At 35.0% G+C, this 13,590-nt stretch overlaps 1 protein-coding gene across 1 annotated transcript; it reads left to right on the plus strand.

Moving 5' to 3' along the window:
* Positions 1–522: 522 nt before the first annotated feature.
* LOC122043541 lies at positions 523–7,836 on the plus strand. Its single transcript, XM_042604169.1, has 5 exons — positions 523–553; positions 5,324–5,450; positions 6,225–6,290; positions 7,122–7,214; positions 7,594–7,836. Exons 1-5 carry the CDS (start codon positions 523–525, stop codon positions 7,601–7,603), a joined length of 327 nt encoding a protein of 108 aa, XP_042460103.1. The 3' UTR covers positions 7,604–7,836.
* The last annotated feature ends 5,754 nt before the right edge of the window (positions 7,837–13,590 follow it).

Below are 13,590 nucleotides of genomic sequence, written 5' to 3' on the forward strand. Positions count from 1 at the left end.
GAAGTAATGATAGCCTCTTCTAGCAGCTATTCTAAAAGGGCCACATACATCAGTATGTATGAGTTCTAACAGATCATTGGCCCTTTCGCCATGTCCACTAAATGGAGTCTTTGTCATCTTGCCTCGAAGACAAGATTCGCATACCTCATATGATTCAAAATCAAAGGAGTCCAAAAGTCCATCCTTATGGAGTTGGGATATGCGACTCTCATTTATGTGACCTAAGCGACAATGCCAGAGATATGTTTGGTTCAGATCATTAGATTTGAACCACTTGGTATTATATTATAGATTGGGTTTTCAAAGTCTAGAACATAGAGTCCATTTATCAGAGGTGCACTACAATAAAACATGTCATTTAAATAAATAGAACAACATTTGTCCTTTATTATAAATGAGAACCCCTTCTTATCTAAACAAGAAACAGAGATTATATTTTTGGTTAAAGCAGGCACATAACAACACTCTTCAAGTTCTAAAACAAGCCCAGTGGGCAAAGATAAGGAGTATGTTCCTACAGCGATGGCGGCAACTCTTGCATCATTGCCTACTCGTAGGTCCACTTCGCCCTTTGTCAATAATCTACTATTTCTTAGCGCCTGTACATTAGTACAAATGTGAGATGCACATCCGGTATCTAATACCCATGAAGAAGAAATAGATAGATTGACTTCTATAATATATATACCTGAGGCAGAAGTCTCACTTCTCTTCCATTTCATTTCCTCTAGGTACCCTTTGCAGTTCCTCTTCTAGTGTCTGGTCTCATCGCAGTGGAAGCAGGTTCCTTCCTTAGTAACCCCTCCTTTGGGTTTCAGTGCATGAGCCTTGCCCTTGCCTTTGGCTTGGGTCTTACCCTTACTTTTAGGCTTCCACTTGTCTTTGCCCTTAGATACCATCAGAATGGAACTAGGCTTTGCCTTCTTAAAGTTGATTTCAGCAGTTCTCAACATGCTTAACATCTCAGGCAGTGGTTTATCAATTTCATTCATATTGTAGTTCATGACAAACTGACTATAACTGTCAAGCAACAACTGCAAGATAAGACCAATGGCCAATTATTGGCCTAGTGGAAATCTCAACCTTTGTAGATTCTCCGTATTCCCGATCATTTTGAGCACATATGGCCCTACGGGACTTCCTTCTTGCATTCTGCATTGAAACAGTGCTTTAGAGATCTTAAATTTCTCATGCCTTGCTTGTCCTTGATATACTTTTCTAAGGTGTCCAACCATATCATAAGCATCCATGTTCTCATGTTGCTTCTGAAGCTCAGAGTTCATGGTGGCGAGCATAAGGCATGATACATCTAATGCATCATCTTGATGCTTCTTGTAAGCATTCCTATCAGCTCTAGTGGCAGTAGCAGGGGGCACTTCAGGAATAGACTGCTCTAGGACGTATCATTTTCTTTCTCTCTTGAGAACTATTCTTATGTTTCTATACCAGTCTAGAAATTAGCTCCATTGAGATTATTCTTATCAAGGATAGATGGCAGAGATAGTGTCTTCTACTTACTAGACAACATGATGATCTACAATAATAAAATGCAGAGAAGTATCATACTCAAATCATTTAATTAGGCATTTAATTAAATGATTCTCCCACTGAATTCTAAAGCTTGATAGAAGCAAGTCACTACTAGCTCTAAGCTCAAAAGCAAAGACATTCTAGTGAGACAAGATCCACATTATACCTCATCTTGAGTTAGCTTTGGCTAATCGCCCAAGACTTGTATAAATTAGGTAGACAACGTTCACCAATTACATCCTATGTAACTCTTGTATCCTTAGATGAACAACACTGTTTGTTCGTTTTCCCATCTTATGAAATACATATTATAATTCATCTTAAGTTAGCTTTGGCTAACCGCCCAAGACTAGTATAATATGATTTACATCTTATGGGATATGCATTTAAGTTCTCAATCCAATTGAGGTAACTTAATTAAGTCATATCCAAAGGTCAATAGTCGGACATCACAATTGTCCAGTTGCACTCTACCAAGATAAAACAAGTCACTTTGCTTTGGCAAACCTGACTACAGATGATCGAGGTAGTAGTGAGTACCAAACTTTGGTAGGCATATGTAAATGACCTAATTACGATAGCTACACATGCATCACATACATTATGGCATATCATGGCATATATCAACATATACACAAGTTTAAACATGACATGGTTATGACCCCCATAAACTACGATCTTCTCAAGCCAACGAGGAGCGATAAGTCAACCTAGGTCTAAGCCACTTTTCCAAGCGCTTCCTTGGTTGTTGTGTGTTGTTGTCCTTCCTTCCTTTTCACCCGTCTTCCAGAAGACTAACTCTTTCTAATTTTGTACATTACAAAATCTAAAGAAACTTGAGTTACATTCGAGTGTAATCTAATTACAACAAGAATAAAAGTGATGAAGGCACGCCACGCAGACCGTATTATGAATTACAACATTACACACACCCAATCACATTGGGGTCAAAGGGCCATAACCATGCACCATGTCATACATATTCATAATATTCTTATGACATAAATTTACTATGATTTCAACAAATAAATTATGAGCCGCAATGCCATGGCGGTCCCGTTAGCCGGTTAGCATGCGGGTGTCAAGGGGGCAGCGCCCCTTGCGGGGGTTTCAGGGGGCAGTGCCCCCGAAGCAAAATTTATTTTGCATACTCATTGTATGAGTTACTATTTTACCCGAGACCCTACTACCCACAATACCAACTACGTTTTGTTCTAAACAAAACATATCTAGACGAGACCTTGTTGGTCACACACCAACTATGTTTTGTTCCCAACAAAACACCCCTGACCGAGACCTTGTTGGTCACACACCAACTATGATTTGTTCCCAACAAAACACCCATTTCGGTCAAGGCTTAGGATTTGGCCGAGACACAAAATCTAGCCAAGACTCATAGTCTGGCCGAGATTTACTCTCTTGGCCGAAACCTTGTTTGGCCGAGACTCAAAAATTTTTGCAAATCATAGTAAACCCTATCAAGTAATTTCTATATCATATATAAAAATTCTAACTTAGCATAGCCCTTCGCAAGTGGCTCTGATACCACTGTTGGGATCTAGCGCGCTAAAGACGCAGAAACACAGCGGAAAAATTACTAGATCATCTTATCCAGCAGATCCATGCGAAGGGAAGAAACAATTTCTAAAAACTATACTACGCTACATGATAGGATTATACCTTTGAAGCGTGCTCACGATCTCCCGACAGCTCGAATCACAGCACCATCAAGCGTTTGCAACTCTACGGTATCCACACGAAAAGGCTTGCCTTCGTTTGTCTCACAAACTCAACAAGATGGAGAAGAACACACAAGGTTGTACTAGCAACCTACAAGTGTGTTTCGCCCAAGATGGGAAGGAGGAAGAAGAAGAAGCAAAAGAGACCTTTCACCTTATCAAGTGATGAAAATGTTATGAAAAATATCATCCAAATGATATTTATAGTCATCCCATAGAATACCAAGAGTCTCCACCCTTTCATCTTCTAATCCAGTGACTCAAAATCAACCATTCAATCCAATGGTTGAATTTTGACCATTAAACTTCCTTGGTGAACTCAAGTTCACCCAATGAGTCTAACCCATTGATTCCCATGCAATTCGACTCAATCCAACAATTGGATTTATTTGAGTCTAACTCAATGAGTCTAATTCGAATTACACTTAATCCAATGAGTGGGTTCATTCGAGTCTAACTCAATGATTAATCCAAAAAGCCTAATCATCTCATGATTAACTCTTAGAGCTAATTACTAACAGAACCGATGCTTACTGTTCCCTCACCGGGGAACACATCCTCACCTACTCCTCTCAGGAGAGTTTACCTATTGCCAGATTGATCCTCCAGACCAACTGGACTTTTGCTCAGTGTCCGAAGCTTCCGGTCTTCATGTTGGTCGTCCACTCCACGACCCATCCAGACTTCCACTCGGTTCGTGACACTAAGATTTAAACCTAGAGTCCCCCGTCTCTAGGATTTTTGCTTGAAGCTTTCGACCGTCTAAGACTTTCCGCCTTGGGTTACCACCCCTTAGGACCTAGGGTTACTAGGTTTTCCACCTGTCTAACAGCAGCTAGGACTTTTCCTCACCTAGGGTTACCGCCCCTTAGGACCTAGGGTTACCATTCCCTAGGGTTTTCCACTTGCCTAACCGCAGCTAGGACTTTTGCCTAAGAACAATTACGACTTTCCTGCAAGCTCATTTAAATTTGTTAGATCACAAGACAACTTAATTTTGGATCCTTTGACATAATCAAAACCTAGATTCGATCATCGGATGCTTCCCGCACCAACAATTCTGATATCTCTAGGTCCATATTTAGACCTTCTAATTTATTTATTTATTTATTTTATTTGAATCTGGGATGAATCCTGGATTCATCCCAGAATTGTAAAATTACAAAAATAAAAAAAATAATCCGAAGCCCTAAATATGAACCTAGGGATGTTATAATTTTATAAAACAAATTTCTATGTGTTCATATTTTTCTCCTGATCATAGAAATATCTTCATCTATAATTTGAACCTAATATTTTGAGTGTGGTGATTTTTTTTAACAAGAATTAGGTTAAAAGATCACTACACTCAATATATTAAATTAAAATTATGGATGAGGATATTTCTATGATCAAGAGAAAAATACGAACATATAGAAATTTATTTCATGTCATTCTGAATTTTATAGATCTATTTTTAATGTATTAATTTATTTTTTTTATTTTTTTCATTTGCGACGAATGCAGTTTTCGTCCCAAAATTTGGGACGAACTCTTTTTTCGCCCCAAAATTTGTGACTTATCCCTAATATCCCCACCTACCCTAGGGGTGTAAATAAACCAAACCGCTTATGAGCTATTCAAAGCTCGATTCGATAAAATCTCGCTTGAGCTCGTTTAATGAGACTCGTTAAGATAAACAAATCAAGCTCAAGCTTTATAATTTTTGGCTCGTTAGCTCGTGAACATGTTCGTTAGGCTAATGAGTCAACTTTTAAATAAAAAATAATAGTTTTGATATTAAATTTATAGATTTTACACTTTACTTATGAAACATATAGACAAATATATTAAATTTATTTATTAGAATAAAATTATAAATTTTAATAAGAATATTATAATTTTCTCTAACTATATAATTTAGTTTTTAATGAATATTTAAATTTATAATTTATATTTATTAGGCTCGTTTAAGCTCATTAAAAGCTCAAATAAGCTCGTGAGACATGAATATATTCATTAAATAAAGCTCGAGCTTGGCTCGATTATAAATAAACCAAATTCAAATATTTAAGAGTTCGACTCGTCTCCTACCCGATCCCTAATTCACTCTCCCCTCGCAGCCTCCTCAATCGCGCATGCTTCTTCTCTTCGATCTCCACTCCCTGGCGACGGCGACGAAGAAGACGACGGCGATGAAGAGTAAGCTCCCCCTCTCCTCTCTCTTTTCTCCTCCTCAACAGTGGTCGGTCATGGGTGCCATTGACTTGCTCCTGCTGGCCGTGTCCGCCCCTGTTGGCCGGGTGTGGCCATGTCCGGCCCCTGGTGGCCGCGTCCGACCCCTGGTAGTGGATCGCTCTCTTGATCCGCCGCATGTGCTTGAGTTCGTAGTGCTTCTGGGATCTATTTACGTTTCTCCCTTATTTTTTCCGTCTGTGTTTGGTGTTGAGATGTGCCCTATGCTTTTTGTAGTTGTGACATCGAATGAGTTTTAGTTTGCATATGAATTTACTTGTGTCAAGCTGGGCGTCATGAGGAGGGTTGCTGGTGAGCGTCGTGAGGAGGGCTGCTGGTGTAGGGTTTGTAGTGCATTGGCAAACAGGATTATTCCTACTTTCATCTTAAGAACAATTACTTGTGTAAGGATTAGTAGTGCATTGACAAACAGGGTTGCTAGAAGCATGCTAGCCATTAAAGCCGCCATCCAAAACTATAACATTGTTGATTCCTACATCTTATTTTATCTATGATAAATAATCTAAAAACTTATGTGCACATGATGGACTTCGAACCTGCAAAGCATTGCATTCAATTTAGAATAAATTGGTTACTGTTAATTTCAAATTGCTTCATATTTAGTATAGTTTTCTTTATGTTAATGATGTTTGTTACATATTTCAATTGAATTACGAATAGTTATAAATTATTGTTACCCTTATATTTGATTGTTGAGTTCATAATGTTTTTTTTGTGCAGGTCTCATTTTCTTGTGAGCTTAGTGTGTTTTGGAGATATTCTTTTTTCATCACCTATTTTAGCTAGGTATATCTACGTTCGTTACTAAGATGCTTGTTAGATTTTTCCAACTTATTAAATTTGAATTCAATTAACTTTCTACTTATTATAGACATTATAGTCATATTTGGTGTTAAACAACTTTAGTAGAAAAAAGGTTATAGGATTCAACTAATAATATGTGTGTGCATGGCAACATCAATTAGGCATTCTGATAGTTAACCTACATGGAAACTAATAATATGTGTGCATTAAGTAGACCAAAGTAGATTTTACAATCAATGGTAAGCAGTGTCCAAATTTTACCTTTTAATCATTACAGATAGCCCCAGTCTCCAATTTTCCACAAGCTGCAACTTGCCCCATAGAGGTTTTAACAACATCACATATCGGAAGAATAAGAGACTTTGACAAATCCCTCAAAGGTGTCTGCAATAAATCTATTGCATCCAATAGACAAACCCCTTGATACCTGTGCTAGCTTTTTTTAGTTACAAAAATTTAAGAAAGGATTTTCAATGTGCATACATAAGAAGGCATGGATTATTAAGGGCTTCAAAATTGAAATAAGTCTACTATTATCAACATTTTGGTGATTTGATATTCAATGCCAATAACCATAAATCTCTATGAGAATAATTAATGATATTTAACTCAATATCATATACATGAAAGACCCACCAAGATAATAATAGTACTGTAAATTGCATGGCTATCATGAATCTTAATCCCTAATATATAACCATCACCACACTAAAACACAGATGTGAAAACTAGTAGTGAAATTAATAAAACACAAATTGTGTTGTGAGAACTACAAGCTGAATAGATATTTGAGCATGCTCTACATCTATGCAGCCTTTTGAGCATACAAGCATTATTATCACCCTTCCTGAACACAAGAGGCAATGTTGAAGTGTGTTTAATGGAGTCTTGGAAATTATCTAAAAGGTAAAGGATTCTACATCTATGCATCCTTTTGAGCATATGAGCATCATTACCACCCCTTCCTATATACTAGATGAGGCAGCATTCAAGTGTCCTTTATGGATACTTGAAAATTGTCCTATTATTTGTTTTCATTAACGGCTTACGTAATTGCTTCAAAAAAAACATGCCACTTCCTTATTGGAGTGCATCATAGATCTCCCAAATATTTTTCCTTTAATCAAATACAATTTTTTTTATACTTTAAGGTAAAAAGATATATTAGATCCGGTTTAGCAATTGACAATGGAATTATTAGTTCTATATCCACAAAAAATATACTAGATGAGGCAGCATTCAAGTGCCCTTTATTGATCTGGTTTGTTTGTTTGTTTTCATGCAGGAGAAGATGATTTGAATGGAAAGATAGTTTATAGAAAAAGAAGATGGATTGATGTATGTATTGTTTATTTTGAAAAAACTTATATAACTTTTAGGAGGTGTTGGACTTGTATTACCTTTTGGAGTATTGGTTCTTGGAGTCTTGAAAAAGAAAGTTCTTGTAAAACTTTTTGAAAGCTCTGGAATTATATTATTGTAAAATTGATTTCAAATATTAATAGATGTGTATATATGTTAAATAGGATATGATAATATTAATTAGGGTGTGTTGAATATTTATGATGTGATATTTAATTTTGTTGTGCATAAGTTTATATGTATTGGATTGGAAATTGCAGAAACAAATTGATTCTGCTGGAATTTTTGAGATTTAGGGATGAATTTGGCAAAAATAATTTGTCGTGAAATTATCATAATTAATCATACTTATTTTGCGACAAATTAAATTTCATCCCAAAATTCATCCATGTTCTGGGACAAATCCACATATTCGTCCTAGAATCTAGGATGAATCTGTGGATCCATCCCAGAATTTGTGGATTCATCTCAGAATCTGTGATGAATTTGTGAATTCGTCCCAGATTCAGGGACAAAATTTGGGAAGAAATTTAATTTGTCGTAGTCATAATTTTTATTATTATTATTTTCATCGCCAAATTTGTTGTAAATCTGGGATGAAAATAAATTTATATCATAATTTTTTCATATTATTATTTTCATTGTCAAATTTGTTGCAAATTCTGCAACAAAAATATTATTCATCCCAAGAGTTATTTTTGTCGCAGAGTTGTCTATGACAATTTTGCGATGAATTTTTTTTTTGTTGTAGAATTTGCAACAAATTTGGTGACAAAATTATAATTTGATGTTAGTTTTATTGTCAAATTCATCCCTAATTTTGTAGTAATTTGTGACGAATATTATTTTTGTTGCAAACTTGGCGATGAATTTGATAACAAAAATATTATTCGTCGCCAAGTTGGTAACGAGAATTTTGGGACTAAAATTTTTTCATCGTAGAATTCGTTCCAAAAATTTGTGCAATGAAAATTTTTTAGAAATTCGTTCCAAAACAGTATTTTTTTAGTGTAAAATTGATCATTATGAATAATTAGAGCACCTTGGACTATAAATGTTAGGTAGTAATACTAGTTGAATTAATTTTAATTAAATTAAATTAATTAAACTAAGATTAAAATAATTACTGTAATAATTTAAATAAATATAGTTAGAGCAAATTAATATAATTAGAGTAAAACTGATGATTACAAATAGATGATGATAAGCAAAACTGATGACTTAATTTCTTCAAGAAATTTTTTGTTGTATTCTCTAAAATCAGCGACTTTATCTTAATAGAGATGTAATCATCAGGAGATTTATAATGATTACTTCTATTTTCAGGTACCAGGAAAAAGAACAACTTTACGTGTCAAGTCGAGTCAGTCGAGTTTTATGATGTTCAACTTATTTGATAAGGGAATTGAGCTCAATCTAGTTGAACCTAAAATGAATCAAGCCTGATACGATGATGAAAAGGGCCCTACCAAAGATAGGTTGAAGTTAAGGAAGGAAAAGAGACATCGGCCTTAGATTAGTTGAACGAGACAGACGGACGACATGTCCAGATAGGTAAGTAGGCCAAGCGGACAACATAAAGTTAAGAGATAGATGGATACTACATCCCCCAGCTATCTTATCGGCCGAGCGGACGGCTTGTCCGTTCGGGAGAGATGCAATCCTCGGATTACGAAAAAGATAAGTGAAGGAAGATTGTGTTGTTCAACACTACCGAGCGGAGGTATCCTTGCCAAGCAGACGTCGATAGGCCTACGTGGGATCCACCGGTGTATCTCCTCATACTCTTTTGGAAGTTTGTACCACATACAACAGAGCATGTTTCGCAGGCAAATTGTACTTTGGAAGCTTCCAACCTGCCGTATCAGAGATATGTATGCTCACTTAAGGAAAGATGTCAGGGACACTTTTTGACATATATTTTCAGAAGATGCTTGGAAAAATGTGCGCACGCTTTGAGATGTGTATACAAACATTACAGTGACAATATAAAAGGGAGTTCCCATCTACAGGCGGAGGTATGCGCAACTTTATTATTTTACACTCTTTGCTACAATATTTTTTCTATTCTCCATATCACCTGAAATTGATTTGAGCGTCAGAGGGCCAATGTCGGGAACCCCTTCCCAACCCGACACTGATGTTTTTGTGTTACATGACCACATGGAGTCTTTGCCCCGTCAAACTTCTAGCCATATTCCCAGCTTGTCATCTTATCTGCTTTCAAACAGGATCAAAGTCATTAAAATGATTGTTTCAAACTTGACTTGATTTATTTTTTATGAGCTTGAGTTTGATTTGAGCTTGACTCATTTAGATGATATAAAGCTTACAATTCAAGTTTGTTTAATTGTTTGAAACTTTTACATTTTAAATTTATTTGATTAGTCATTGAGCTTGATAATATAAATTTGTTTATTCATTTTGAAAGCTTTTTTATTTATTTAGCAAGTTGATGAGAGTTTATTGATAAACATTGTCCATGAATATTGTTCATAATCATTATTCATGAATGTTGTTTACGAATATGTTCACGAACATTAACAAGCTATGAGCACATATGTGTTCAAGCTTGTTCGTTTAGTTAAACGCTCCTAGGGCACAACCAAGTTAGTTATCATATGGTAGGTATATGGCAGGTATGCAAAATTGAGCAAGGGTTGAATCCAGACAAAAATCGAGGAATTACTCTCCTATTTAATGATTAATTTTGATTTCCTAATTTACTCCCTCCTAATAGTATGAAGTAGTCATGGGGGGCTGCTAGAGTGACATATTTCACGTTTTGTAACATTATTTGTTTAATTAAACGAGTTGTTTAAATTTGTTCATTTAATTGATCTTGTGTATATTGAACAAACATTTTGTTTATTTAATTGATCTTGTGTATATTGAGCAGACATAAACAAACTCTTAATAAGTTGAACATCAAACTTATTCACAAATGTTCGATTTATTTCCCGCCATCTCCCCCAATGGGAAAAAGAATAGGTCATCTCTTCTTTAATTCTTTGTGCAGTGCAGGTCCTCCCTTCCTTCCCCAACAACTCGCCAGAGCACTCTGCCCTGCTCTTCTCCTTCCCCCTCCCCCTCACTCCACCTCCACAACCCAACCCCAACACCAACGTTCAACGTCGTGGGTGGCAGCATAGCCTTGTGTTCAGCGGCAGGGCTTCTTCCTTCTGGCAGTCTGTTCAGGGTTGATGGGGAGAAGTCTCTATTCACCCTTGGTGCCCTTCCTCAAGTCAACAAGTAGTTCACCTTGGTACTTGTGTATGATGGGATGAAGATTCATGAGATTGTCTGGTTGATTATTATCTCTAATTGATGGACTTAATTGTTAGTTGTGTATATGAGTACAAAGTGAACCAATTAAAGTGATCCAATTTAGGTTTATTGGATTTCAGTTGTTGGATCTAGACCTTGTATGTGTAGAACCTATAGTCCCATATCTATTATTATCTATATGTTAATAATAGATGTTTAGTATATATATAAACTTATAGTCCTGCATCTATTATTATCTATGGGCTGATAATATATGTCCATTATATATAGAGTTGGTCCCCAAGGGTTTAGGGAGAAATCTTGATAGAGATTTTGGTTCCCCATTGACCTAAAGCTTTTCGGCACCGTCACCCCTAAGTCTCATCTTCTTTCACAGGGATTATTTCTGGATGACGCTAAAGACAAGGATGACTCTTCAACCAGGTTCCTTGTCATATTTGTTTATGTACTTATTTTTCTTATGTCATCTTCTCGATGAAACTTGATATTCTTGTTCTTGTATTTCCTATATGTGAATTCTTTATATTTTACAATCCATGCGGTTTAGCTTTTTACAAGAACTATCAATTTATATCAGAGCCAAGGTTCTATTTCGTCGTTTTCATTGGCAATAAAGTTTAAGCTTTTCGTCGATTTGTTGTTTGTATGTTAGCTCAAGTTTTTCCTAGTTAATACAAATTTTTAATCGTCGAAAATCATATAAGAAAAAACTAGGATTGACTTATTTTTCAACATTTTCATCGAAAATCGTCACTATTTAACTAATTTTAAATAAAATTATAATGGTTTAATTGATTATTTTGATCGAGTAATCGATTGCCGAATTTAAAATTTTGAACAGAAATTATAAAAATTTAATCAATTAATAATTTTAAACATGTTTGGTTCGGGAAGAGATCATGGAAGTTGTGAAATTAATGGTAAGATAATCTACTTTCATTAAATGATTTATTAGATAGTCGAAAACAGAGGATTTTAAGTACTATTCGAAATTCGGAAGAATTACGTAAAGGGGCCGTTGAGCAGCTTGAAAGAGCCCGGACTTGCTTACGTAAAGTGGAAATAGAAGCAGATGAATATCGAATGAATGGATACTCTGAAATAGAACGAGAAAAAGTAAATTTGATTAATGCCACTCGTGACTACTTCAATTTCAATCGATTAAATTTGATTTTAATTGATTGAGATTGATGTTTTTTTCTTCTTTCATAAATTAAGTTTTTTTTACGTTTTTTTCGTTAAACAAAAAACAAACTGTTTCATAAAAAAAAAAAAAATGAAACAGTCAAAGAGAAGAAAAAAAATCCTTAATTGTTTCATGCATTAAAAAAAACATTACCTTAAATATTTTTTTAATAAAAAATAATTAAGAAATTAAATAGTATTAAATAATACTATTTAATTATAGAACTTAAATAAAATTTTAATTTCTTAAAGGAGAATTTTATATATGTTCCTGTAGTCCCATATAATAAATTTTCAAATCGATGGGATAAAACCAATCGACTGTCATAGGATATCAATCGATTAATAAGTCTAATTTAGAGTTGTTAAGGCAGATTAAGTAATTTTTGATCAAATTAAGTTCGTAGAATTTTCTTGAGGCTATCCACACAACGTGCTACTAAGTTGAACTAATGTGTCAGCCCAAAGGAAGACACCTTAGGTAGGTTTAGTACATTTTATGTTGGTAGACGTATATCTATGCTAAAAGTAATCGACCGAAAGGAAAATTATTTTTATGCCAAATATATATATAAGGTAGCTTACAATAATGGAACAAAATATTATTTTGTTCAGATCATGCACAAAATATGTCGGCCCAAAAGAAGACATATTATGTAGCCAATTAAGGTTGTTGTAAGCTATGGACCAAAATATAACTCATATAAAGTATTATATTATGCGCACAATGGGCCGGCCCAAAGGAAGACACATTATGTGGTCAATTAAAGTTTGAGTTATATTAGAGAGTATCATTAACAAATAATGTGGCAGCCCAAAGAAAGACATATTATATTATACTTGATATCTAATAAAGAACTCATTTATATGCATTTAAAATTTTATTTTATTTGCATAATTTTATATTACTTATATATATTCTTGGCTTTAGTTAAATCGTGACCTTAAATAAATTTTTCTCTTTAATTTCAGTGTAATTTGTAACTGCTAGTATTAATAGCATCTCGACACTAACTAGTTTGAATTTTGCTGAATGGAAAGAATATGTGACCGTAGTCTTAGGCTACATAAACTTAGACTATGCATTAAGGAATGATCGTCTCGCACCTCTGACCAGTGTTAGCACTACAGAGCAGAGGACTGAATTTCAGCTGTGGGAGAAATCAAATTGCATGTGTTTAAGTATCATGAAACTTTCCATACCAACACCAATAAAGAACTCAATAATAGAGGGAGGAGATGCTAGGAGTTTCTTGGACCAATTAGCAGACCGATTCATCTCAAATAAAAAGATTAAGACTACCACACTTCTTACGAAGTTGGTAACCATGCCATACAATGGTAAAGGAAACATAAGGGCATTATGGAGATATCCAATATAGTGACAAGTTTGAAAGCATTAAAACTCAATATGTCTGAGGGTATGTTAGTGCATTTCATCTTAATC

Source organism: Zingiber officinale, chromosome 2A (genome assembly GCF_018446385.1).
Source record: "Zingiber officinale cultivar Zhangliang chromosome 2A, Zo_v1.1, whole genome shotgun sequence".
Lineage (NCBI taxonomy): Eukaryota > Viridiplantae > Streptophyta > Magnoliopsida > Zingiberales > Zingiberaceae > Zingiber > Zingiber officinale.

Bases quoted from the DNA above. Each gene is read 5' to 3' on its own strand.
- LOC122043541 (XM_042604169.1), top strand. From the start codon at position 523: ATGGCGGCAACTCTTGCATCATTGCCTACTC. The intron at 554-5,323 runs GTAGGTCCACTT...CAAATATTTAAG, and splicing joins TCTTGCATCATTGCCTACTC to AGTTCGACTCGTCTCCTACC. The intron at 6,291-7,121 runs GTATATCTACGT...ACATCTATGCAG, and splicing joins TCATCACCTATTTTAGCTAG to CCTTTTGAGCATACAAGCAT.